The sequence below is a fragment of the Mastacembelus armatus genome, chromosome 5 (assembly GCF_900324485.2).
Source record: "Mastacembelus armatus chromosome 5, fMasArm1.2, whole genome shotgun sequence".
NCBI classification, from domain to species: Eukaryota; Metazoa; Chordata; class Actinopteri; order Synbranchiformes; family Mastacembelidae; genus Mastacembelus; species Mastacembelus armatus.
The window spans coordinates 28,483,711-28,509,676 of NC_046637.1; the positions used below are offsets into that span (position 1 = coordinate 28,483,711).

Genomic DNA, 25,966 nt, shown 5'->3' on the forward strand with positions numbered 1-25,966 from the left:
ATAGAGACTTATAGGGGGGGTAATATGAGAATAAAAATGACTAGAATATAATTGAACAGAATAGAATAAATGATTTCAAGGGGCCCATGAGTTCCATTAAGGACTTTTCTCTGACTACACCTGTAGTGTCCTGGTAGATCTCACACCTGTTTGTCATATTGTGAACTGGGCGAACTACAACGTGGGAATGTGACTTTGCATTAACACAACCAGGCTCTCAACAACTTTCAGACTATTTCCACTGGTAAAATATAACTTTATTAGTTTATTATGACACAGAGCAGTTTTGCAGACAACACTGATCATAGAAAGGAGGCGTTCATTTCTCTCTCATGTACGCTGTAAACACACAGAAATGGATGGATGATTGAACTAAAATCTGATATAATTTCTGGATTGTGTTGATCTTTTCAGGAACCAGACAGAGAAGCCATTCCAGGAACAAAAAGACAAGTTGAAGTGATAGATGGGAGAACAACACCAATCACTACGTCACGGGGAACAAACAAGGAAAGCTACGTGTTAAAAGTGTAAGACCCCAGGGAGATAAAACAAATGCCCTGTATTTCCTCTGTCTTACTGTAGGAGCTTCAGATTATAACTGGAAATCAAAAAACACTGGTTTATATTTCAGGCAATAACTGCAGGACACTTTCCCCCACATCAGCCAAGGCCTAGTATTTTGTAGTAAGTTGTCACAAAGCCTTATTGCAACACTTAGAATAAATGTGAATGCAGCATAAGGGTCAAAACCCATCAATCCAACGGACATTAATCTGTAAACAGTCAACTGACCTCTGAAGCTCGAGGAGCTTTGCATATGTAAGTACAGAGCGATCGTTCGTTTGAAAGCAGCGAACAGACAAAACTACCAGAAAACTGGAGCCACAGGAGAGACTGGATATGTAGCAGCATGTGACTCAGCTAAACGCTTAGTAATGATAACACAGTGTGCTTTTTCTCACAATGACAACAGACATGTTCAACTGTTCTAGTTTTCATGTTGAATTGGATGAATGAGTGAAAGAGGAAGTCAGTTTTAAGAGTTCTGTAGTCTACAAAGAAACTAATGCTCGTGGTAACACACAGTAGTTTGGTCCCACTATTAGGGAAACACATAAATGGTCAAAACACTGTCACAACAGTTCTTCTAATGGCTCTTTCAAATCTCTGAATTTATTCTAAAGTCAATGTGGTCAAAGTTATTTTGGTTAGGATGAGGTTTAGTCATGGTTACCTTTATTTCAAAATACTTTGCCTATGTACAGTTATTTAGTATGTGTGATTTTTAAAGTAATTATTGCTAAGTTTCATGGTGAACCAGGGTTATATGTGAGGTTTCATATATATTTTAGCTATTTTTAATATATTAAATTTACAACTAAACCTCACGCTTTTTGTGCATTTGCCCTATACACCAAAGGCCATCGACACCAATAAAACTAATCTGAGGGGAAAATATGAAAAACATAGATCTATCTTTTTGAAATGAGCATCACTTGCATTTGGCAGCTCTAAAATAGGGTTTGCTCTTTTCAGTATAGGCTGGCACAGAACACAGGGTATCCCATCAAACTGCAGCTCTTCTTCTTTCAAGCTTTATCGCACCCCCCTGTAGTAGACGGGAGCAGACTACAGTGTGTGAGCATGGTTTTTGATATGGTTAGTCCTGGTTATCACAGATTTGTGGGAACTCCTTGTAGATCTGCTGTACAATTAGCTTATCCATCTGTTTCGCTGTAGCGCTCCCTTCATCCTCTCCTGGATCTTCCTCCTCCCTGAGAATCCTCTGCAGCACGCCCTGGAGGTCAGACAGGCGGTGTTGATGCTCCAGGTAGTCTGTCGAGCGCATGATGGAGTGCATGAGGGAGAGATACTCCATCCGCAACTTCTCAGGGAAGGAAAGAGAGCAGATTATAATCACACAGGTAAGCAAACTGTTCATATATCTGAACTAATACAATTAAAGACTGAGAACAGCTGCTGAGCAGTTTGTCGTGCGTCACCTTGTCCCCAGGTGAGAGGTCAGATATCTGTCGGACGGCAATGTCAATCATCACCATCATGTCAGTGCGGTAGAAGATGTCTGCCGTCTCTCTGCTGGCAAAAAGGTCCTGCAGGAACTTGAGCACAGAGTGTGGTGCAGGGGGGACGTGTTTGAACATACACACAGGGTCGTCTGAAGAGGACAAAAGATGAATGTCAATTATAAAAAACCTTGGCCACTCTGAAAATGGGTAAGAAAGATAGAAAATATGGCAAACACTGGCTTCTCTTAGTTACCGCCTCTGTTCAGTAGCAGCAGCACTTTCTCTGACAGGATCTTGACATTTTTCTTCTTCAGCTCCTGCATAATGACGTTGTTGTTGGGTGCTGGGTGACAAACAGGGGACAGGCACGCAACACAATTAACTCTCCATGGTAAAACAATAAAAGCTCTTTAATGCTCTTTTGTAGCTCAGCTGAGCCAGGAACAAAACAATCAGGAGAAGGAAAACCTGCTCTGCATTACTGCACCTACAGGCCCTCCATGACCGTGAGCCTGCACCAGGACCCAGGAAAGGGCAAGTCACAACATAATTCAGCCAGCATTAACTTATCAGTTACACTTTTCCCGCTATGGCAAGTGCCAGCAGTCACGCTGTGAAAAAGATCTACTGAGGATGTTCTCACATGTGTGGTGCAGGTTGAAGGCCAGCAGGAGGTTCAGGAAGATGTCAGGCAGCTGCTCTGTAGGATCAGAGGGATGTCCGCCCTCCACCACATCCAGCAGAAACTGAACAAAGTCAGCATTCAAGTGCTCTGGAAGAAGGCAGGATATCATTACTGTTCCAATATCCTTTAAATGCACCTTCTGCATGCATCTCAAGCAGATGAACAATGAAGCTACAAACAAAAATGTTTTTCACTGTTTTAGAAGGATCAACTATGTTCAGCAAAAGTACTCTGTTTCAACATTCATTATACATTATGGGCCACTGAAAGGTTATTTCGCAGCAGTTTTATATAATCTTAGAAAGACTTGTCATACCGTAGTGATGATATGGCACCTGTTCGCCCATTGAGAAGATCATAGTTAGTACCAAAGCTGTGTAACACATCTTCTGGTGCTCTAGGAAAGGAAAAACAGTCCGTCTGTCAAACACTTGTGGATACTGTGAAGTCCCCCAGGAGAACAAGAGAGAGCAGAGATGAACACATTTTCACCTTGGGTGTCAGTCTGTAGGTCTCTGGCCAGCTCCATGGGGAGGATGGAGTTGAGGAGGGTAGAAATGAGAGCAGCATCCAGGCTGCACATCGCCCCGAACACTTTGAGCAGCAGCAGCCGCAAAGACACACGATGCTCCTGTCGTATGACGGCAACAGTGACCCAACCAAAACATCACCTCCACGCTCAGTCTAATTAAGACCACTGAAGCTAGTTCTCTCATGGTACTACACAGATTTCTGAAGCATTTATTAAACACAATATGCAACAACAAACAACAAACAACAAATATGACTTTAATAATTTTTATAAACAGCTAAAAACATTATGGTGATCAAATGAATAAGAATAAATGTTCAGTAACCTTTAGATGAACTAACCCTGTCTGGGTGTTATTCTGAATAAAGATTATGCATTTGTTCAATGTGTTATTCTTATTTCTTACCATCTGATAATATGAAACCAGAGAGAACACATTCTCATAGTCGTTGGCCTTGCACATCCTCTTACACACCACTGGATCTGCATCAGTCTGAGAAGAAAAAGAAAAATCAGTTTTTAGTTGTAACGGCGACGACATAACATTATAACTCTGTAAATTCATGATCTGCTCTATGGTCATGACCGGTCATGGATATACCACAGGATTACGGAGCCTATTAACATCTCAACTGAACATCCCAACCCTGATCTGAGTTTCTGCCAGGACGAACTGCCAACAAAGAATATTTGGCAGCCTGGAGGGTTTAGAGACTCCGTCTTTAACTGCAGAGGATTTGCAGTCGCTCTGATCCTATCAAACACTTCCAGTAGTTACAACACAACATCAGTGTAGTGCAGTTTTCATAACAGGCTGATGAATATTCATGATGCATATCAACTTTAAAACAGGCTTCTCTATGTAAATGCTCTTCCTTGTATAGGAGTGTTAACACAGGAGGACTTATCAGTCTATTATCAGTCTAAGTATTTTATGGCTTCTCTCTTCTGTGTGAGCAAACTGTGAAATCAGTCTGTGTGGAGACAGTCAGATGCTGATTTCACATGCCTTCTTACACTTCAGTCAGAAAACACTGACTGAGACAGAGAGGTCACGCAGTGTAAAAGTTCACTGCACTATACCAGTATCTTCAGCAGCTCCTCAAGATAGCAGGCGATGAGAGCGTGGTCTTCATGGAGCGCCCAGCTACGCTGCTGGGAATCGTCCCGGTGGCGGGCGAGGTCGCTGAAGATCACCTCCAGTCTCTGCTCGTCATGACACACCTGCCCCTGTGGCAGCGCTGCACTCAGATCCTACAGACATAAAACATCAACCTGTTTATACTTTAGCAAAGAGGAAGAGCAACAGGCTGTGATAAAGTGGTATGGCCTCAACATCCAGAAACTACAGAGCAACAGCTCCATTCATATTCAGTATTTACCTTTTTTACCTCTGTGTGTCTGTATGAACTGAAAAAATATCTTGCTTCTGAGAAAGGCTTCACTAGTTTTAGAAAACTAACCGCGCATAGTCTGCAGTGGGTTTATCAGAGTTTTTACAGTCAAAACAGCCGCCTGCTGCTGAAAATAGGTGGATGAGAAGGGTAAGACAAAAACAGAAGTGTAACGCTGTGAACCATGAAACCAAACACAGGTTAAAAAAAACACATCAGTCAGGTGTTCATTTTCTGTGGGCTTGTCACTATGAACAAATTATTTCACATTACAAATAGCAATAATTTTACCCACTATAATATAAAAATTCTAATTAATTCCAATTAATTTCAATTCTAAACCTTTTATTTTATCAATCATTTGTTAAACCTCTGTTCAGTGCTTCATATGAACCCACTGAATTGTCCTTACTAGCCCACAGAGTATTTCAGGCTCTTCAATGAAATGAGCAGGAGCAAAGTGTGCACTGTTTGCAATGCCCATGATTAGGAAAAACAGAAATCTGCCAGGAAACAATCAGCAGTTCTTCATGCTTGATTTTATGCTGAAACTTGCTTTCAAAACAGGAAATGAAAGAATGAAACTAAGAATACTGTCCCCTGTTTCAAAACGTCAGCTAAATGCAGACTGAGCTGTAACTCAAAACCATACCGGTATTCTCCTGGATACTGAGCTCACATGACGCAATGAAAACAACTCTGACCTTGCTCTCCACCAGTGAGAGGAGAACCTTCTCCAAGGCGGAGGAGACTCGAGGTAAAGCCGTCTGCAGATGGCCGACCACCACGCCAACGGCGACCCGCGACAGCTCATAACTCAGGCCGGTGTTCTTGCGTACCAGCTCAATCAGTTCAGCCCCAATAGTCATGGGAACGGGCTCAGAGGCAGCGGGGCTGCCAGGGGGGCTTTCAGCCACAGATGGGGGGGCAACAGGCCAGTCGCTTTCAGGCTGGTCCTCCACAATGAGCTGAGAAGGAGGGGTGGGGAGGGGAGGCTGCGGAGCCAGGCTTTTCTTTGCAGGAGCAGGCCGAGGAGGAGACTCAGAGGGCAGCACGTCTGGAGGCGGAGCAGGGGGCTTCACTCGGGACGGGACAGGAGGAGGGGGGGTGCTGGAAACACTTGGCAAGCTGACATCCAAGGAGACCAGGGAGCAGGAGGAGCCTGACTCTAAGGAGGTGGTGCTGATTGAGAGTGAAGGAGCAGGGGACGGAGGAAGCGAGGACACTCTGGAGGGGACCTCCGGCTCTGCTGAGAGAGACACAGCTCCAGTTACAGGAGAGAGGACAGAAATGACTGACTAAGAATAGAGTGTGTTTGTGACATGTAGACTGCAGCAGGTAGCAGAAACATTCAGCGGTACTGTCCATAAGGCACGACAAGGGGGGGGGGGTACAGGTCCTGCTGCCGTTCACTGACCTGGACGTCGGCTGTTTCTCTGTTTCTCAGGAGGAGGAGGGGTGGTCGGAGCCGCACGTCGAGGCTGAGGAGGCACCTGCAGGAGGGGGGACAGGCGAGGCCGGGTTACCAGCTGGGCAACGCAGACACAGACCCCAGACCCACAGGGGCCCTAGAAGCTCCAGGTCCACAGTCGTATAAACTGCACTGACTGGACTAAACTTGACTCATTGCAGATCGTTACACCACAAAAGAACAATATCAACTTATTACCGTTATTACTATATAGAGCTGCAACTAACAGTTACTGTCATTACCACAGAATATTTCCCCCAAGTCCTCGGCAACGGTTTCAAATGTCTTCAAGCCCCAGAAACCAAACCACATATTGTACATTCAGTTTACAGTGTTTTTTACAGCAGAACAGCCTGATGTACTTCAACAGTCGAGAGCAGTAAATTACAAAAACACAATTAACACAATGACAATTCTGTTCTGCTGAGTAAAATAAACGGGATCACAAATCTTTGTTGGGTTAATTTTGAGGATACAGTCAAAATAACAAATAAACCACCAACTCTGAGAAACTGTCAGACACACCGACCTGAGTAAGCCCTAACACTCGAACACTAAATCCCAGTGGTATTTCAGGTGGTAACATTTAATTAACAGTGTTAAATAAAATCCATTTAAAGGAACAAACTGAAACTTGGTGTGTGGTTCTCATGAAGACGTGCTAGAACCCGTCTGATACAGTTTCCTGTGTGCTCTGAACCTAATGCACACTGGGAGATGACGCCTGGCCCCTACAGATCACCATCTGTAGAGGGGCCAGACCCAGGAACCCCTAACAGGTAAATCAACCCACTGACACTGGACTGAAACAGATAAAAAGGACTCTGTGTTCAGTTTGGTAGCATGTCTTGTGTTTTTTTGTGGATCTGGGGAGAGCGTTACCTGGTAAAAACCCTGTTCTCCCTGCATATTGTCGATGCTCCCTGATAATGGCATACTTCCCTGTCGTCCATAGTCTCGGTTAAGGCCGTTGGGTGGAGGAGGAGTTTGGCTGAGGGACATTTCACTGCTGGAGGTTGGGAGACCTTGTTTGTGACCAGAGGAGGAGGAACTCCGCCGTGCAAGGGTCTCCTTTCTGTGATGGATCAACTTTCTGTGACAGAAAGAAGGAGAAGACTTCGTATACGGGACAGACACAGGTCCATCTACTATTTGACATTTATCAGGTGCGTTTCTGACTCACTGCAGAACATCTCGCTGCTCCAGATTGTATTTGCCTCCGTTTTTTAAGGCCACGTTGTGGATGCCTTCGATTGCTCTGTCAATGGACTGCAAAACCTCATCCTGCTCTGGAGCCTGAACAGAAAATATGGAGAGCGGAGATGAGCACATTAAATGTTCACGAACATAGCAGCATGCCCAATTATTAAACTTTAAACCAAACAGAACAGACTGTGGCTTTGGGCCCTGAGTGGCTGCAGGCAGAACCAAACCAGGGCAGAGATCTAACAAAAACAGCCTCTGAAACAGAGCACTCCCACCCTGCCAGTCCGTGAGCATGTTCTGTTACAAAATACATGCTCGGACTGGTTTAATGTCTGGATCCTCAGAAAAGGGAGCTGAGCACACTGGGTGTGCCCCAAAGCTGAGTGGAAGGACGCAGCTACTCTTTACACAGCCACAAGGTTATTTGAGGACAGTTCTTCCCAATAAGACGCAGATTATTTTTGACCTGACCAGAAACTGTGGCTCTCTGTGCTGGTCTCGTCCTTGGATCTGTCCTGTCCCATCCTTTCCTGACTCAGGTCCCGTCCTGTCCCCCCTCTGTCGCAGTGAGCAGCTGCAGTGCAGCATTTGCACCGCTCCATGTCTGTCCTGCAGGCCTGCATGGACTTCCCAGCAGCAGGCAGCATGTGTCACACTGGATCTGCCCCGTCCAGCCCATCGCTTCGAGCCTTAACGTTACTACGCAGACCCCTACATGGTCCCCGGGACCAAGAGGAGCCCAAAGTGCCGCTTACCTGTATTTTTTCGATGTAGGAGGCGGGGATGTAGCCGGTCTCCCCCGAGCTGCAGCGGGAGCCCAGCCACCAGTGTTTGTTGCTCCTCTCCAGGATTAGGAAGCTTTCTCCGGCCGCGAAGTGCAGCGAGTTGGGCTCGGCGGATCGGAAGGCGTACAGAGACCGGTACATGGTTTGCCCAATGCCAGAAACAGCGAGACGAGAGGGGTTTGGAGAGAAAACGGGTCCGAGTGGAAAGACTCGCTCGGCTGGGGGATTTAAAGATGATATGAAGGCATGGCCACGGCGGCTCAGTGCCGTCTATTTACAATGCAGGATCACCTGACCTGCTGGTGCCAGCAAGCACCACCGGGGGCGCTGTGACACCTGAACACACCTCCCAGGCATTTTAATCAAAGACAGAGAAGATCTTTGATCCTGAACCTTAATTATTTCATCCACTGTACAAGCTGCCTTATAGTTATTATAGTTACAGTTATTATACACACAAACACTCACAGACTGTTTTATTCCACAGGTCTAAGGGGTAAAAAGTGCAACTGTTGGAAAAACAGCAATAACTTGTTTAAACAAGAAGTTTTTTCTTGTTAAAGGAATTTAACTTATTTACTGTAGAACAAGTCTGGAAGTCTTTATATGTTATATATTAGTCTGTTAAGGACATTTTAATTCACCTAGCAAATACCTAACAATAATAAAAATAAGAATCTCTTTGCCATTCAAATATTAATTTTAGATTTAGTTCTTTAATACAAACTCATATAGGATTTAGTTCAAATTTGTTCGTTCTGTAATTTTTCTTTTCATGTAGTTTTAGTAAAGAAATAAACATATTTTGTCTCATTTTCGTTTGTGACATTTTGGTCTAGTTTTAATATCTAAAAATTTAAAGTTACATCTGTCTCCATCTTTGTCATGTGCAGTTTCCATGGTTACAGATATGCCACATCAGGTGTAGTTTTTAAGGAAACACCTGGATCAGGGGCGGACAACCCGTGTTCTTCAAAGGCCTGTTTGTTTTCCAGCTGTCCCACTGCTGATCACCTGGACAGGTGTGGTCAGTCAATCAGAAGTTAGAAGATACCACCCGGATGAGGATGGAGTGATGGCGGGGGGTTAGAAACGTCTCCCCGAGGAGGCATTTGAGTGTAACACCGGAAAATCGCGGCCGGTGTTACACAAAAATGTGTCCCCCTGTGTGTGTCGCCGGTTGGTTCCTCCGACATGGCCGCTGCGACGTGTGTCAGATTCCTCCTTCAGAGCCCAACGCGGGGCTTCATCTTCTCCCCCAGGGCCGTGGCCGCTTCGTCAAGGTGCCGCAGTTTGTCATTCAGTGTCATTTAGACTTTGTTTAATAGAAGAGTTTAACTTCTTCATGTTACTGGTGTGAAGTGCTGGAAGGTCCTTATCGTCCCGGTTTATTTAACCTTTGAATTATTCACGATGAAGCTGTTACACAATGATATGCGCAGTACAACAGTACTATCTTTGACAGGAACCACTGGTCAAAGCCAGAGGCAAAGAAAATAGACAGCAGACAATGAAATATCCAAAATGTCTTTTTGCATGGTTGATACCTGTAATCATTAATTATATATATAATGCTGTTCTGTTGGGAGCAGCACGGTGGATGAGTGGTTAGCCCTGTTGCCTCACATCAAGAAGGTTCCTGGTCTGAAACCCATCAGGGGCCTTTCTGTGTGGAGTCTGCATGTTCTCCCTGTGCTTGTGTGGGTTTTCTCCAGGTACTCTGGTTTCCTCCCACAGTCCAAAAACATGTATGTCAGGTTGATTGGTGACTCTAAATTGCCCATAGGAGTGAGTGTGAGTGTGTGAGGTTGTTGGTCTCTATGTGGCCCTGTGATGGACTGGGGACCTGTCCAGGGTGGACCCCTGCCTTTCACCCAGAGAGAGCTGGGATAGGCTCCAGCAGATCCCTGGGACCCTGATTAGGACTGAGGGGGTATAAAGGATGGATGGATGTTGTTCTGTTCTGATTCTGTGAATATAGAAACGTTGTAGGACATAACAGACTCCATGATATCTCTTTGTCCAGCACCTTTATTTTAATTTCAATGTGTGTCCTTTTTCTCAAGCATGTTTCTCTGGCTCCATCTGGTGGAGTCATTCTTTACATTCACCTCATGAATCCTCTGCTGTGCTGCTTTTAAGACCAGCGGCTGGATGTAAAGTGCACTACATTGCACATTCAAGACAAAAGGCTGCTCAGATTTTTGTAATAATCAGGAAGAAAAACAGTACAGACTAAAAATACTGCAGCTCCTTAGACAAGCACCGGCCTAAAGCACTCGGCTGTCAGGACTGTCTGTGGGTTGTCTGTGTTTTGGGGTTTTTAATTAGGACATATGGTGACAGTTCTGCAGCACAGCCTGTTTTTGTGAAATTTAAACTGATGCAGAAAAGGCCACAGTCACCATTAGTAATAAAAACAATTAATAAAACAATACATTAATAAATAAATGACCAGTTTTGTGTACTGAAAATGTTATTGTTTCTAACATAGTTTTCCTGTTTTGTTCAGCCCCTTTCTGTCTCGTGCTCATAGACTGGGTCCTGGGGATGATGAAATATACGAGCGTACCAGAGTGTCCATCATGCAGAAGGAGCCGGACAGTGGGGTCATGATCCACAGCTACAGTTCCAGAGGATTCAACATTGACGGCAACAAGGTGTTGGGCCCCTGTGCTGTGCTGCCTCCTGCTATTCTGCAGTGGAAGGTGGGAGCAATCTACCTTTACAAACCACAGTGTGTTGCACTATGTGCAGCTGTGTATTTCACGTAAACAGTTTTCTTGATATTTGTTATTGATTAAAGTCTCTTTTCATGCAGGTTGGTGGTTATGAAGACATCACAGAAGAAAGTGTCTCACTCTTCCACATGCTTGAACCAAAAATAGGTAAAAATAAAAAGTCACCCACATACAGATGGGTGGTACGTTAAGGCAAAAAACACTTAACAGATTCAGTGATCCTTGGAGGGCACTGTCTACCACACATGTTATTGGCCTGCAGTCTGATGATATGATAATAATTTTCACAGTCATGAAACCATTCATTGTGCCTTTATGCAGTGACTGGAAGCATCATTATGTTTCTGCATAAAGTTATTTAAGATTTTCCTTGATTTTTGTCATAAATGGGGTATTTAACTGATAAAAACTTTACCTGGTGCACGTCATTTGACTGAGTTCCTCTCGTTTGTGCAGAGATTCTTGTGATTGGCACAGGCGCACGGCTTGAACGCATTAAGCCCTCGGTCCTTGCTCTTCTCAGGAGTAAAGGCATTGCTGTGGAGGTGCAAGATACGGTACAATATGCCCAGTATTACAGTGTAGTGCAGTACATATGCTCTTTAAGACTTAATTTATAACAAAACAGAAAACATTCTTATTGTGTCACCAGCAGCACCTTAAATACAAATTGAACTAACCTAATTTCTTCTGTTTTTGTCTCATTTTCATGTTTTGCAGCCAAACGCATGTGCAACTTTCAATTTCCTGACTAGTGAGCGAAGGTTGGCAGCAGCTGGTCTGATCCCCCCTCCTGTCAGCACAGCCCTGGAAGTAACACATGAATAACTGGCAAAAACTAGGACTGATTTGTGCAGATGGAGCTTAGATGTTTTGAGTTGTCTCAGTCTTGTTAAATAGTTTTTTTTCTTCTTCAAGCTCCAAAAAAAACAAAACCAAACAAAGACCATGAGTTCCCCCTTTGACATTTGGTGGTAACGCTTCTAGATGAATTTGTTTAGAGCAGCTGCTGTTTTCCATTGACCTGAGACACACTGAACTTTGAGCTGAGAATGATTTGAGATTTTTATCAAAGGTAAAATGTAAAGTTTGACAATAAATTAACCCACTGATAAGATAATGTTGGATTTTCTATCTGGGTGCAGAGGTGTGTGTGTGAGAGAGAGAGAGAGAGAGTCATAATGGACACCTCTGATGAAGAATCAGTTGGTAATAAAGTGCAGCTGTACACTTGTATAGAAATGTGGATGTATTTTGCTGTGTGTATAAATAAATCTTTTCTATGTAACTGTAACTCCAGTATCACGCATTAATGTGTTTCATACATAGTATAAATATACAATAAGAACAACCAGTGCCAAGAAAAATATGTGAACCTCTTGGAATTAACTGGTTTTCTGCTTTAATTTCTCCTAAAACATCAACTGATCTAAGTCACAGCAGACAAACACAATGTGCTTCAGTCGATAACAAACATTTCTAATTTCTTGTCTTTATTAAACTCACCCATTAGACTGAGTTTTGTATTTGAATGCCCTCTGCCTGAGGTGACGACTGTCCTTCACTGGGTTAAGCCTCTTTACTGTGAGCGTCTCTGTCCTAAAGCAGCACTGCCCCTAATGCTGTGTGCAGTGTATGACATACTTCAGTGGCTTTGTCCTGTTTGCACATAAGCTCCATAGATAAGAGAATGCATAAACCCTCTGCATCGCTATGATTCATCTCTTAATCATCTCCCTCAGTGCCACGTGCCCAGCGTCAGTCTGAACGCTTAAATCCCCGTCGGCCGTTCACATACTGCTTGATTACTTTCACCAGCTGAGGATGAAAAATATCGATCTGTGCTCAAAGGATAAAAAATATTTCCAATCCAACTGATGCCTGTTGAGTAACATTGGTCCACATGAAGAAATGATACATCTATCAAAAGTGGCTTAAACCTTTTAGGTAGATCACAAAGCACAAGTATGCACATGACCTCAGAGCTGTGTTATAAGAGATAGAACCAATGAAATCTATGGCAGAGACGTTTAGCAATGATTAAAACATAGTTTCTTTTACATATACCAAACCATTACATTTAACACATATTCAAACATTATAGCAAACACTTTAGAGGCAAACAACATGTTCAACATTTACATAGTACACTCACAGTTCAGATATTACAAAACACCCTCAGCTTTACAGCTGTGCATCTATCACATCATTATGGCCTTCCAGCTGTTGCATTATATTGAAAGTCTTCCTCACTTCTCATCAGAGTTGTGAGACGAGTGTCTCTGTGATCCTCCAAAGCAAAGCTCAGATCCTGTGATCCGGCGGTACAGGTCTTTGATGTCCTCACATTCAGTCTCAAAGTGGTTTGTGGCGTCGTAAGATCGGGACACAAATATCTAGTGAAGGGAGAGGACAGAGAACTATGGACCCACTGCCACACTTCACCCAATTCACTTTACATTTTTTACACAAAAACCGTTGGAGTAATCTGATTACCTGACTCTTACTTCCATCTTCATTGGGTACAAGCAAGTTGCTGATTGAAACAAATCTAGATCCAAGATGGAAAGTACCATCAATTAAATATGGTTAAAATGCAATTTCATGGACAAAACCGTGAGGATTAAACAGTAAAGTGAAAAACTATACAGTGTCACTAACTTTTGCATGATGGGCTCAAGAAGCTCAAGTCCAGGCTGCACCTCTTTCTCTGGGTTGCTGGTTTCTGCAGTCGTACTGACTGTGGCGATGTACCTCCCTTCTGAGGCCACATTGTGGGCATAGGACACAACGGATATGTAAATATCTGTTTCAGACAAAACAGAAGTTGTAGCCAGTGCTTTATAAAAGTCAGTGTGATTAAATTCAACCAAAGCCATTTATTGTGTGTAACATATCAAAGCCATCTACTAACATATCATGTTAGTAACATATCATATAAGCTGGTAATGGTGAATAGGAGTCTGGCTTATTTCTCAGGCTTAATACCTGATTTCCTGTTGAGTTGATTTTGAGGGATGATGATCTGACAGGAGTTGGCCTCATGGGTGTTTTTAACTGGATGATTTAATAAACAGATGACCCTTATGATGCGCCCCACTTTCCTCACTCGACTGTGGACATAGCTGGGATCACAGATCAGTTGTTTACAGTGGAACAGCTGTAAGAGAAAAGAGAAAAGGAAAAGTCTCAGGTTTTACGTTTGTGTTGTTGAATATGTTATCCAGGACCTCCACCACTCTGTTGCATCTCCTTCACCTTCCCCTCAGATTTCACAGCCTTCACTTTGCCATTGTCCATCACAATGTCATCCACTGCTCTGTTCATCAGGAAGGTTCCTCCATACTCTGCACTCAGTCTGAAACACAAAGAAGCAGAATAAATAAATAAATGAGACACAGAGTGTGTGAATCCCAGAATATTCCATGGACATTTATGAGAACTGGGCGATAATGAAAATCAAAACATTGCAGCATCGTCTGAAAATCGAGGTCAGTGGTTGGTAGTGGACTCTGCACTGAATATTTTAGAGAAAGTATTCATCAGAAATCTGAGCAGTTACTTTTACTGATATATTGCTGTGACCTTGCAAATCCTTGCGGTAGTTCGCCCAGCCCATACACAGGGTAGAGGTATGGGCTGGTGTTATGGTGGGACAGAGACTCAGAGTACAGTCGGATCCGTCTGATGGTTTCCACACAGGGCTGGTCCAGGTAACTACAGGGACACCAGGACAAAGAGAGTCAGACCTGGTTTAGACAATCTGTGATAATTTGTTATCTGGTTTAAAACTGTTCCTGTGCCTGACCTCTCACTGCCGTGTAAAGCTATGGCATGACCGGTGAACTCCATAACATCAAGTCCCAGGTCAAAGCGGCAGAACAGGTCCCGTGTGGTCATTTTGTTGGGATCCACGTCCTGGTAGGTCCGAGGATTTCTCACGTCAAAGTTCAAGGCAAAAAGCAGCAGCTTCCTGAACCTTCTCTTGTCAAACATGCCCATTAGATCTGAAACATTTTGTACTTATGAGCATTTAGTGAATAGAAAAGTGTTTTTAAAAACATTCAACAGGTTTGTGTGTTACCTGAAGTATGAGCATCTTCCTCTGTGGCGGGGACTTTGTGCACTTTTCCTGCTTTGTATACATAGCTGCCTTCAACGATTTTGAAGTCCAGATACCGAGTCACCTCGGTGTGCACCAAGATTTTCACCAGCTGACCTGATGCAAACAGAGAGCACATGTGCACATGAAATAAAATAATGCAAACACATGCACTGCACAATTCACTCTTCAGACGAATAACTTCAGGCTCTCACCACTGGCAAGAAAAAATTTGGGGATCAGGTCGATGTTCCACTCTCTCCCACGATCCATAGATTTACCAGGACCCGGAACCTTAAACTTCTTGTACAGCTGTAAATGTAGAAAAGTAATGACTAAACACCACAACTCAGCACCGTAGCAAATCTTTTAAAAACAGAGGAGCTGTGCATGTTACTGTTTGTGTGAACGCACCTCCTCAATGGGAGAAATGGATGCGCTCTCTCCTCCATAGTAAGGATTTCTGTCAATGTGAAGAACCTTTTTCCCACTTAGAGACATCAAACCAGAGAGGATGCATTCCTGCGAGAGACGGGGGAGCAGTTAGTTAGTGGGTCAAATGTTTTCAGAATCATGTGAAGTGCAAGAAAGCAGGGAACAGTGTAAAGACCCTTTTAACAGCCAACCAGACGCATGTGGAGGATAAAACTGTGAAAAATATTAACATTTTACCACATATTAAAACATTATCATATGTAACTATCCAGGAGTCACTAAGTGAAAGTGTTTCTGCATCTGCTTGAAGAACAATTTGAAGAAGCACTTCCAGTAAAACAATATTGTCACTGTTTTTGCCCTGGTCATCTTGTCTACTCTAAATTACCCTTTATGTTTTATTCATACTCAAAAGACTAGACAGGAGACAGTTTAGATACTTCATGTCAAACAACATTCGTTCTGCAGATTTTAAATAACTACCCATCGCTGTGCTCTGAGTAAACCTACTAATTAATTTTCTTACCTTAAATCCAGTTCCCAGCACTATAATGTCATATTCCTGCATCTTCACCACCTGTTTCTCACTGACTCTCTGAGCTCCAATGCTCTTTGTGACTAGTGTTGTGTATGTGTGAATGTGTGTGTGTATGTGTGAATGTGTGTGTATGTGTGTGTGTGTGTGTGTATGAGTGTATGTGTGTTCTTCAAGGGAGAGACACATGATGGTAAGTGACAGTAATTGCTTTGTGTTCCCCTTTGCAATAAGCCTCTTAAGGCAGGCACATATATGAAACTCTGCGTGTGTGTGTGTGTGTGTGTGAGAGCGAGAGAGATTTTTGGGGTTTCCTAGTCACTGAGGACTGACGATGCTGCTTTAATAATCATTTAAGTGTAGGTCTATACGGGGTGACGTCACCCACAGCGTTACCATGGACGGCGTATAGGGGATGGGCCCACATGAGGCCGGAGGACGCACCTGGTCAGGTATTTACCTTAATATCTTGTGTTACGGAGCAAATATCAACATAAAAATATGTATATTAATATTAAAAAATATTAAGAGCGTGTCCAAACAAAAACAACAAAGCCACAATGTTCACTGGGACAACAACAGTTGACTTAGCGGATACTTCCTGTATGGCTTCAAAACCGGAAGCGCTCTTGCTATGTCCAGCAGGGCTTAACTGCCGGGTGCAAAGACTTCATTACCCATGATACCATGAGAACGGTATCTTTGCCTTTGCGATCCTTATTAACACCGCAGACCCGGGCGGGTTATTTGCGGCATAAACTGACAGACCTAGCGCCGACTCCGCCTCCCTAGCGGAGATCCGGGATACGCCGGGTCACAGTGGGAGCGGCCTTTGTGTCTAACTTCGCTGAGGAGCCGAGAAAGTTGGAGACATGTCTGCAGCACCGACAGTAGGTGTTTCTGTGTTTTTATTGGAGACATGTCTGCAGCACCGACAGTAGGTGTTTCTGTGTTTTTATTGGAGACAGGTAGGCAGCACAGACAGTAGGTGTTTCTGTGTTTTTGTTTACGAGCTAATGTTAGCGCAGCGTTAGCATCAGTAGCCCGGGAAGACGTTAACGTCAGTGCTCATATTTCGACCTTTGTCGTTGGAACCAGAAAAAGAGGCGTCGGTCGTTCACGCCTTGTTTTGCTATGTTGGCTAAACTCTACCTGCTGCTTTGACTCTGACAGATCAGGGGGAAGGGTGGACGCCGCAGTCGCCGTCTGTAAACTGAACTAGCATTTCCTGTCAATAAAAACCTTAAAGTTACCGTCAGTGTGACGTCTGCTTCGATTATCACTGATATTTCAGTTTGTCCAGGACAAAGCAGATTTTGTTTCTACCTTCAGTTTATTGATAACTCATTAGCAAGTTTTACCTGTTGGTCTGATGGTTGATTGACAGTTTCAACTTCCTGTGACGTTTTTACTCGGCAGGTGTGTTTCCCCTGGAGAGGAGTTAGTTTCATTTCAACGTCTGAGGTAAAGACGCAGGAAGTCACACAGTCTGGGAATATGCCTCAAATATAGATAAACAGGGCAGCACGGTGGGTTAGTGGTTAGCACTGTTGCCTCACATCAAGAAGGTTCCTGGTCTGAAACCCATCAGGGGCCTTTCTGTGTGGAGTCTGCATGTTCTCCCTGTGCTTGTGTGGGTTTTCTCCAGGTACTCTGGTTTCCTCCCACAGTCCAAAAACATGTATGTCAGGTTGATTGGTGACTCTAAATTGCCCATAGGAGTGAGTGTGAGTGTGTGAGGTTGTTGGTCTCTATGTGGCCCTGTGATGGACTGGGGACCTGTCCAGGGTGGACCCCTGCCTTTCACCCAGAGAGAGCTGGGACAGGCTCCAGCAGATCCCTGGGACCCTGGTTAGGACTAAGGAGGTCTAGATGATGGATGGATGAACATAAATAAGGAAATTAACCTGTCTGCAATAGATTTAACAGTCTGGGATTATAAATAGGGAAATGATCTCAGCCATTGGTCACAGATGTCATTATCTCTCTTACTCAGCTCAGATTAAAAGTTAGAATTGCACCTTTTAAAATCTTTATACATGAGTCAGGTTATGTGAGAATATTAACAGAAAAGAAAAATAAGCAGCACATTGGATGTACGTCGTTTGGTTTTCGTCCCCATTTATTATTAATTGTTGTTTAGATGAGAAAAGCTCCATAAGATTTTTTTGAGTAGTCCTTACCAAGCCAACACAGTGCAGTTTGAATTTAAACTTAAGATACTGAACAATAAGCGAACAGTATTTGAATGACACTGAAGTGTGACATCGAAGGATTCATCTTCTATCGCTTTTCTTTTTGTTATTTATCGGACATTCTAAATGCCGATATCGATTTATCTGGAAATTTCACACTTTAATTGCCACTAGTTGGAAAATTAAAAGTTCTGACATTCAGTTTTTGCTGTTTTTTCATAATTGTCTCAGTTTGCAGAGAAAAACCCAAACCAACACAAACATGTATCTGTGAAGTCAAACCCTGGATTCCTGGAGCGACTGAGTGAAACTGCTGGAGGAACAGTTGTTGGTATCGGACTGTTTTTCCTCTCAATTTATGTTCTGTTCACCAATGAGGTAAGAAACACTGATTCTGTCACACAGTTGTATTTAGGCGCATCAATGCATGTTATACTCAGGGTTACGCTTGTGGTGCTGTTCGCATTAACAGAACTTGGTCCTCTGTTCAGGGCCGAGCTCTGCAAACAGCATCTTCCCTGGATGAAGGTCTTTCTCTGGTTGTGCCATTGGGGCCTCACTCCAGCATCGAATTGCAGAACAACAACCGTTTGGTTCACCTGTCGGCACAGTTGCACACTTCACAGGTAGACTGTACAGCCTCTTCCTCCATTCTAAAATCATTCAGTCATCAGTCAGTGAGACTAATATTGACTTCAGGTTATTGATCATGTTTGTGCAGCCCCTGTCTGACCCCAACTACAAAGTGGTGGTGCAGGCAGTGAAGCTGAAGCGGCAGGTGGAGATGTATCAGTGGGTGGAGTACCGGGAGAGCAAGTGAGTCTGTTGTCTGCATGTCAACACTCAGGCTGAGGTAAAAAATGAAACATTATTAGACTGAGTACAAGTGATGTTGTTACTGTGTGGTTCATTTCAGGGACTACCAAGAAAATGGTGAAACCAAAACTGAGACGACGTACACTTACAGTGAGTTGTTTTTATCACGGCTGACTTGTGACCCGCCTGGTTTAAGTTGGAAGTTTTTTTTATGTCTGGTGTTTTTTTTTTTTTTTTTAGACACCGAGTGGAAGTCAGAGTTGATCAACAGTCGTAATTTTGATAAGGAGATTGGTCACCAGAACCCGAGGTACTCAATCACCTGTATGATTGTTCAGTTGTGGTGTCAGAGAAAATGTGTTGTGCATTTGTTTTAATTTAACATAATCTTCCTTTCAGCGCCATGGCAGTTGAGAGTGTGACAGTAGTGGCTCCTGAAGTAAGAGCTGGGCCCTTCATGCTGTCCAAAGGTGTTTATCCAAACAATCAGACATACATGCGGAGATTAATCAGCTACTGTTTGTCAAACTGTTGAGATTCACCACTTCGTTCTGTGGTCCCCCTCAGGCCTGGTGGAGCAGATAAATAACTTCCAGACTCTGAGTCTGAGGGATTTTCCTGCCTTTAACTTGGACCCTTTTCTCACCATCAATGACGATTATTTCTATCACACTCAAAACCCACACAGGCCAGAGGTGAGAGTCGTGATGTGACCTTGCCATCTTTTGTTTTATGTATTCCACACCTTTGCACTGACTGTTATTGTTTGGTTTTGTTCGTAAGGTTGGTGATGTGCGTGTGAGATTCTCCTACGCTGGACTGAGCGGTGAAACGTCTCACCTCGGCCCGGCTCAAACTGTGGGTGCTGCAGATCTTTACTTCAATTATGATGACACATCAGTGCATCATAGACTTTAATTATCTTCTACATTCCACTGTCTTTAACCATATAATACTGATATGTCCGCGTAAGAATTTAGATTCTTCAGAGGATGCACTGATGATGAAACATTTAGTCTAGTGGGCTACTCGATCACCAGATTAAGCAACAATAATTGTTTTAACTGTTTTTCAGGTCAGTATCGTGGCCATGCAGAGAGGGGAGCAGCTGATGCCTTTTAAAACCAAATCAGGAGACACTCTGGAGATCCTGTACCTGGAGGAGCTCTCAGCAGAGGTCAGTGTGGATTTTGCTCGTCTGTTGTATGCAAATGTTTTCTTATTTAGTTTGAGAAGAAACAGAGCTTGTAATATCTGGATCTGTGTGTGTCTGGTTAAAGTATATTTTCCACATGGTCTTTGTTACAGTAATTAATGCAGTTGTTTGTTAAATGTAGGAGGTTTTTGAAAGGGAACACAAGTCCAACACTATGAAGACATGGGGCCTCAGGGCTGCAGGCTGGGCCCTAATGTTCCTTAGTATTCAGCTGACCATGCGTATTATCCACACACTGGGTAAACAAACACTCACTGCCACACAATACATAGATTTAATTCATCCCTGCACATGTCAGTCACACTCTTGGTCTGTTTTGTGCCTGCAGTGGACTGGGTTCCTATTCTCAGAGACCTGGTGTCTGTGGGACTGAAGATCTTCGCTTTGTGCATCTCCTGCTCTCTGTCGCTTCTCACCATCGGAGTAGGTTGGCTTTTTTACCGACCACTGGTGGCAGCAGCTCTGGGAGCACTAGCTCTGCTTCCGGTCTTTCTTGCCCGCTCAGGACTTTCAGCCAAGAAAAACGAGTGACTAGTAAAGTGACGCTTATCGCTACACTTTCTGAAGACTGGACTCTGCAGCTGGTTTTTCCACAGCAGCGCTGCACAGTTCACAGAAATCACCTCAGCCACACTGGTGATGCGATCACACACAAGTGGAAGCTGCTTTGTTGTTGCCTTTGATTTCCATTGTTAACGGATGTGGCTTTTCAGAAGTTCATCCATTAATGGGAATCCTCAGTGTTCCCACTGCTGCTCACAGTGAGCAGCATATAGTCACTGCAGCATCGCTTTTACATACGCCACTACGAGTCATCGTTATCTAAAACTGCAGTAAGGGTATAATATTCAGTTTTTGTTAAAATGGTGGTAATGTTCAATTGAAATGTTTTGTGCTAATCTCTTTAGTTGACAGTTATATTAAATAATTTTACCGTAAACTGAATATTATAGTCAATATTTTTTTTTAAGGTGGAATTAACTGCATCTTTTTGTATCTTCTATTTCTGCTATTGGGAAGATTGTTTTTGCATTGCTTAAATATTATGCTGTGTCTGACTGGAGGAAATGTTCAGAAAAGGAAAGAAGTAGATTTGGAAAAAGGTTTACGTGCTTCTCCTGTGGAAAAGTAATGAATGGCAGGCAGTGCTTTTTCCACACCACTGTCATGATGAAAAAGACCAATATTACTCAGCACCAAAGAACTGGGGATCTGAAATTTTGTTCTGCTGTTTGTTTACAATGCATGTTAAATAAAGCACTTTCTGTGTGCACCATCTAAATTTCTGGCTCATCTTTTCAATGACCAAAATGACCTGAAAGTACAGAGAATAATAACTGAACAATATGAACATAACACCAAGATTATTAATGTACTATTTACTGTGAATCAGATGACAAATAACTGAAAGTTCAGTATAAAAACAGTAAAGACTGCTTAGAAATGACATGTTTTTCATTTGTAAAATGTATTGTTCAGTACATACTAAATCTTGGTTTTACTATTTTCACCTCATACATTTTAAATCTGTCTATAGGTGAGGTAACTGCAGAGTGGCTTATATCAATCTACAGTGTTCACCTTATCTATCAAATACTTCTAATCCTACACTTGGCTGACCCAGGACCCCTGACCCCAACTCTAAATGCAATATTGCATAAGATGTACATGCCTGAAGGATTTTATCAAAGTAAAGTTTCACCTAAACTCTGCTTAATATCTTATATATACACAGTATATGTCTGTCACTGGGACTATAACCGGTTCTGTTGAGTTTCAGTCGATCCAAACGTTGACAGATTGACAAGCAAGTGATGCAAATTATCAAATTATTCTTACAAAGTAATTTATTACACAAAACACTAAGTTTCCATTGGAGTTTTAACAAAATGTGTTTCCAGTCTCACATTGTGCATGTAATTGTAATGCACATAGGATTTTTATATGAAGCACACAATCAAATTTCAACTTCTGGTGTGCATCAGTTTGTTGGAGTAATTAAAGGACTATGGGTCACAGTGCACAGGTACGTCACCCTAGTTGGCTGTGGAAACATTCCTCAGATCAGCAGACAGGGCTTAAGCACTTAACCGCAGTTGGCAGGTAGGACACAACCTGGCTGACCTCTTTGATTACACTGTACATGTTGATAAAGGAGGTTTCATTATGGCAAATTTACTCATGTTAAAGTACAAAAAGGTAATTTCCATAACCTCAAAATTGAATACTGACAGAACCTGACTACGTTTGCTTAAGACAAAAAAAGTAAAAGCATTACACCTTTAGTAAAAACTGGGGAGAACAGTCTTTTGTGTGGGTGCTTTGGGGGTACATTTGACCCAGTGCTCCTTCTTCCCCCCGAAGGAAGCAGTCCCTGTGCCCCCCTTTAGAGTAGGACACATTTACTGCTCTTTTTGCCCCGCCTGGCCTGTAGTGCAGCCCTGGTAGCCATCTCAAACACTTCCCTCACACCATCCTTTGTTTTTGCAGAGCACTCCATGTATCCAAAGGCACTGATCCTGTTAGCCATGTCCCGTCCATCCTCTGACTTCACGGGCTCCTGAAGAAAATGTCAAGACGAGTTTTAGAAGTCATGACTTTGTCAGTATGAAAGTAAATATGTTCATGTGTTTTCGAAAATTTTACCTGCTTCATTTTGGCGAGCTCCCGCCGGGTGTGTTCATCATTGCGCAGGTCCTTTTTATTTCCCACCAGTATAATAGGAACATTAGGGCAGAAGTGTTTCACCTCAGGGGTCCACTTCTCTGGGATGTTCTCTGAATGAGGGGACACAACACAGTCATAGTAAGTTATTTTCATTAACAGTTTGCTGATCTTTTTCACAGTGAATGGGAAAAAAAAAAGACAACTCGGTCTGACTTTCAAATCTCTTAATAACTTTTAAAAGAAACTGACATGAAAAAGAGATTCATGTTTCATAAACACTGGCACATGTCAGAGCTCTTTGTTATCACTCACCAAGACTGTCAGGACTGTCGATGGAGAAGCACATGAGAATGACATCAGTGTCTGGATAAGAGAGCGGACGAAGTCTGTCATAGTCTTCTTGACCTGCTGTATCCCACAGCGCTAACTCGACCTGCCGCAAGAGCCCACACGTTATAAACCACACGAAGCCAAATCAGGTCCAGGATGCTTCTGGTGTATAGGTTTTGACATTATACTGAACTAACAGGCACAGACTGTCCTATATTCAGAAATTATCATACATTATGCTTTTGATTTCAGGTACATAAAAACCCCATGTGATTAACCATTTTACATACAGCTTTTTTTTTTTGGAACAATATACCACTATTACTTAATCTAAAACCACGTGGTGTCTCAGTGCTGTCACTGTCAATACAGCCTTTTATAACAGACATCATCAGGATATGAACAGTTTAACAGCTGAAACTGACATTTTGAGAAAATCTGAATGTTATTATAGATTGATGTTAAGTGTTAATTCTAGCAGTTACAGAAACAACTCCTTCATTTTCCCATTTGTATAATATCCGTGAGTAGTTTACTCCGTAGTGAGCAGTAATTTGATTTTGTAGAAACTTAAAAAAGCATAATTATCTTGCATCATCACAACCAGATAGAGTTGCAGGACCAGTGCATGGGCCCAACTTTTTCACTGTGGGGCATTTTAGGGCATTATAAAGAACATACATTTACCGCAGAAAATTCTAATACACTTGCAGAAAAAAATGGCAGACAGAAAATAAAATGCATCATATTAAGTAGACAGTGATTGTGGACACTGGCAGAGAGAGCGTAGCTAAAATTACCTTATGATTAAAACTTTTTTTCCTTTAATACACAGGGCACTATTTTATTAAACTGTTTTTCAAAGTAACTAACTTAAGAAATGTTAGTAAAGACAAATGTGTGCCTTGTTAAATACTCATTTTAACCAGTCAAAACCCTCATGATAAACAATCACTGTTTGCACGAATCAGCACAACAAATCACAACCCGTATCACTGTGGGGGAGAGGGAGTGGAAAGACAATACAACTGGCCTCCAGCTGATGTTGTTATGAGATGGCAAGCTGCACAACTCTGATTGGTGATAAAAGCAAAAACAACTCATACCTGTTTGCTATCAACTTCAATGTCGGCGACGTAGTTCTCAAAGACTGTGGGCACATAGACCTCTGGAAACTGATCCTTACTGAACACAATGAGCAGACAGGTCTTCCCACAGGCTCCATCTCCCACTATCACCAGCTTTTTCCTGATTGCTGCCATAGCTGCAGACAAGACACAGAAAGCAGCAGAAAACACTTTATCTGTACCAACTGGGAGGGACATTTTATTGCATGAACTACTGACAAATGTGAGGAAGGATGAGCAGCCAGTAACCTTCAGATGCCTTGTCTGAAACACCCCAGGCTAACTATTCAGCTTTCTGCGACAACATCAGCTGGCTGGTAGGAGCCACCCAGCTGTAATACCACATGTTTTTATTAAGAAACGAGACTTGAACCGCGTTAAAGGCCGAGGCCCCTGTTTGTGGCTGACTTGGGTTGAGACTAGGAACCCATTTCCACCGTGATACATTTCCGCTCCGTGTTTGTGACCCACCCCGGCACCGAACCTGACAAATCTTCCCCTTACACATTTGTCCACATCACAATGAACCTACGGCACCGACTATACAGATATAAATGTTATCATGTAGACAGGAAGCATCAACATGAGACTTGGATTCATCGCAGTGTTGGCTGACCTAGATTTTCTAGGAGGGTGCTCTGTTTACAAAAGACTTAGCTTAGCGTTAGCCCTATATGTGGCTAACGCGCTAGCTAATCTCACATTTTATTATAATATTCAAGTCTGTTGCGAAATACATTTGTAATATGTATAACACAATGAATCGAAGGCCGGTTTTGTGGTTCATTTCTAACTACTTAACCAAGCCTCACTTCTCCTTGTGAATCACAAACCGGTTACAGGCTAGGTTAGGCTAGGCTAGGCTAGCTAGCTTAGCCTAGCGGAAGTCAATACGACTCTATCGATTCGTTAGCTAGCTGGCAACATCGGAAGGAAATATAGATAATAAAATATATTTAACCGCATCGTTGCCTCTAAAACAAAATGAGGGCAAACCACAACTGCGCCCTGATCACAAATTTTATTTTCTTACCCAGTGGTTGGTGTGAAATCTATCCAAGTTACGCTGCGCTGGCGTCCGTCGCTGGTCCCTGACTGCGCCGCTGCTGCTGGAGGGAAGTGACGGAGTGGGAGGGGACAAACATTCACTGCTACACAAACTAAAGTTTTTATTATTATTATATTATTATTATATTAATATTATTATTGTTATTATTGTTGTTGTTATTATTATTATTAGTAGTAGAATGAATGTTTGTGTTTTATCCTCATATAGTACATAGTAATGTCCATTTCTTAACTACAGTCATGTAGGTTGATTGAATAGCTGTATCCAGTATAAGTCGTTTTGCTCAGCATGACAAAGGCAAGGGTACAGTGTAAATTGTCCATAGGAGTGAGTGTGAGTGTGTGAGGTTGTTTGTCTCTATGTGGCCCTGTGATGGACTGGGGACCTGTCCAGGCTGGACCCCTGCCTTTCACCCAAAGAGAGCTGGGATAGGCTCCAGCAGATCCCTGGGACCCTGGCTAGGACTAAGGGGGTACAGATGATGGATGGATGGATGACAAAGACAATTGTAATTTTAATACAGTTTTACACAATCATTTATGTTTGTATAGGAAAATGCAACATGTTATAAAAAAAGAGAATTGCTCCTGTGATGTGCATAAGTAACTACGTGATGTGGCAGTTAATTGA

The 25,966-nt window shown here is 42.8% G+C and overlaps 5 protein-coding genes across 9 annotated transcripts; 2 read left to right on the top strand and 3 right to left on the bottom strand.

The window, feature by feature from the left end:
• Positions 1-1,158: 1,158 nt before the first annotated feature.
• On the bottom strand, positions 1,159-8,414 carry nckipsd (NCK interacting protein with SH3 domain). 4 transcript variants are annotated; one of them, XM_026306491.1, is made up of 13 exons: positions 8,074-8,414; positions 7,296-7,408; positions 7,055-7,205; positions 6,059-6,134; positions 5,346-5,887; positions 4,331-4,501; positions 3,654-3,740; positions 3,208-3,346; positions 3,032-3,112; positions 2,674-2,802; positions 2,284-2,373; positions 2,007-2,179; positions 1,159-1,888 (listed from the first exon to the last, which is right to left on the bottom strand). In XM_026306491.1, exons 1-13 carry the CDS (start codon positions 8,242-8,244, stop codon positions 1,664-1,666), a joined length of 2,148 nt encoding a protein of 715 aa, XP_026162276.1. In that variant the 5' UTR covers positions 8,245-8,414; the 3' UTR covers positions 1,159-1,663. The 4 variants fall into 4 exon arrangements, with proteins under 4 accessions (XP_026162276.1, XP_026162274.1, XP_026162272.1 ...); XM_026306489.1 differs by having other exon boundaries at positions 5,346-5,890; XM_026306487.1 differs by having other exon boundaries at positions 5,346-5,890; positions 6,995-7,205; positions 8,074-8,244.
• Positions 8,415-9,271: 857 nt separating this feature from the next.
• Positions 9,272-12,138, top strand: ndufaf3 (NADH:ubiquinone oxidoreductase complex assembly factor). Its single transcript, XM_026306536.2, has 5 exons — positions 9,272-9,386; positions 10,616-10,811; positions 10,925-10,991; positions 11,301-11,401; positions 11,565-12,138. Exons 1-5 carry the CDS (start codon positions 9,298-9,300, stop codon positions 11,670-11,672), a joined length of 561 nt encoding a protein of 186 aa, XP_026162321.1. The 5' UTR covers positions 9,272-9,297; the 3' UTR covers positions 11,673-12,138.
• A 955-nt stretch (positions 12,139-13,093) lies between these two features.
• Positions 13,094-15,996, bottom strand: LOC113130031 (rab GDP dissociation inhibitor beta). The gene is made up of 11 exons (XM_026306315.1): positions 15,908-15,996; positions 15,361-15,468; positions 15,162-15,258; positions 14,929-15,063; positions 14,653-14,851; positions 14,430-14,561; positions 14,103-14,202; positions 13,833-14,004; positions 13,506-13,650; positions 13,341-13,395; positions 13,094-13,240 (listed from the first exon to the last, which is right to left on the bottom strand). Exons 1-11 carry the CDS (start codon positions 15,947-15,949, stop codon positions 13,094-13,096), a joined length of 1,332 nt encoding a protein of 443 aa, XP_026162100.1. The 5' UTR covers positions 15,950-15,996.
• Positions 15,997-16,638: 642 nt separating this feature from the next.
• tmem43 (transmembrane protein 43) lies at positions 16,639-21,425 on the top strand. Of its 2 annotated transcripts, none has more exons than XM_026306504.2 (12): positions 16,639-16,806; positions 18,343-18,489; positions 18,603-18,737; positions 18,833-18,927; positions 19,028-19,077; positions 19,168-19,237; positions 19,327-19,397; positions 19,495-19,622; positions 19,711-19,785; positions 20,003-20,104; positions 20,265-20,382; positions 20,472-21,425. In XM_026306504.2, exons 1-12 carry the CDS (start codon positions 16,789-16,791, stop codon positions 20,672-20,674), a joined length of 1,212 nt encoding a protein of 403 aa, XP_026162289.1. In that variant the 5' UTR covers positions 16,639-16,788; the 3' UTR covers positions 20,675-21,425. The 2 variants fall into 2 exon arrangements, with proteins under 2 accessions (XP_026162289.1, XP_026162290.1); XM_026306505.1 differs by having other exon boundaries at positions 16,777-16,853.
• A 539-nt stretch (positions 21,426-21,964) lies between these two features.
• LOC113130164 (rho-related GTP-binding protein RhoA-B) lies at positions 21,965-25,411 on the bottom strand. Its single transcript, XM_026306535.2, has 5 exons — positions 25,301-25,411; positions 24,247-24,404; positions 23,123-23,243; positions 22,790-22,920; positions 21,965-22,703 (listed from the first exon to the last, which is right to left on the bottom strand). The coding sequence occupies exons 2-5, from the start codon at positions 24,400-24,402 to the stop codon at positions 22,530-22,532; spliced, it is 582 nt and encodes a 193-aa protein (XP_026162320.1). The 5' UTR covers positions 24,403-24,404; positions 25,301-25,411; the 3' UTR covers positions 21,965-22,529.
• Positions 25,412-25,966: the final 555 nt, after the last annotated feature.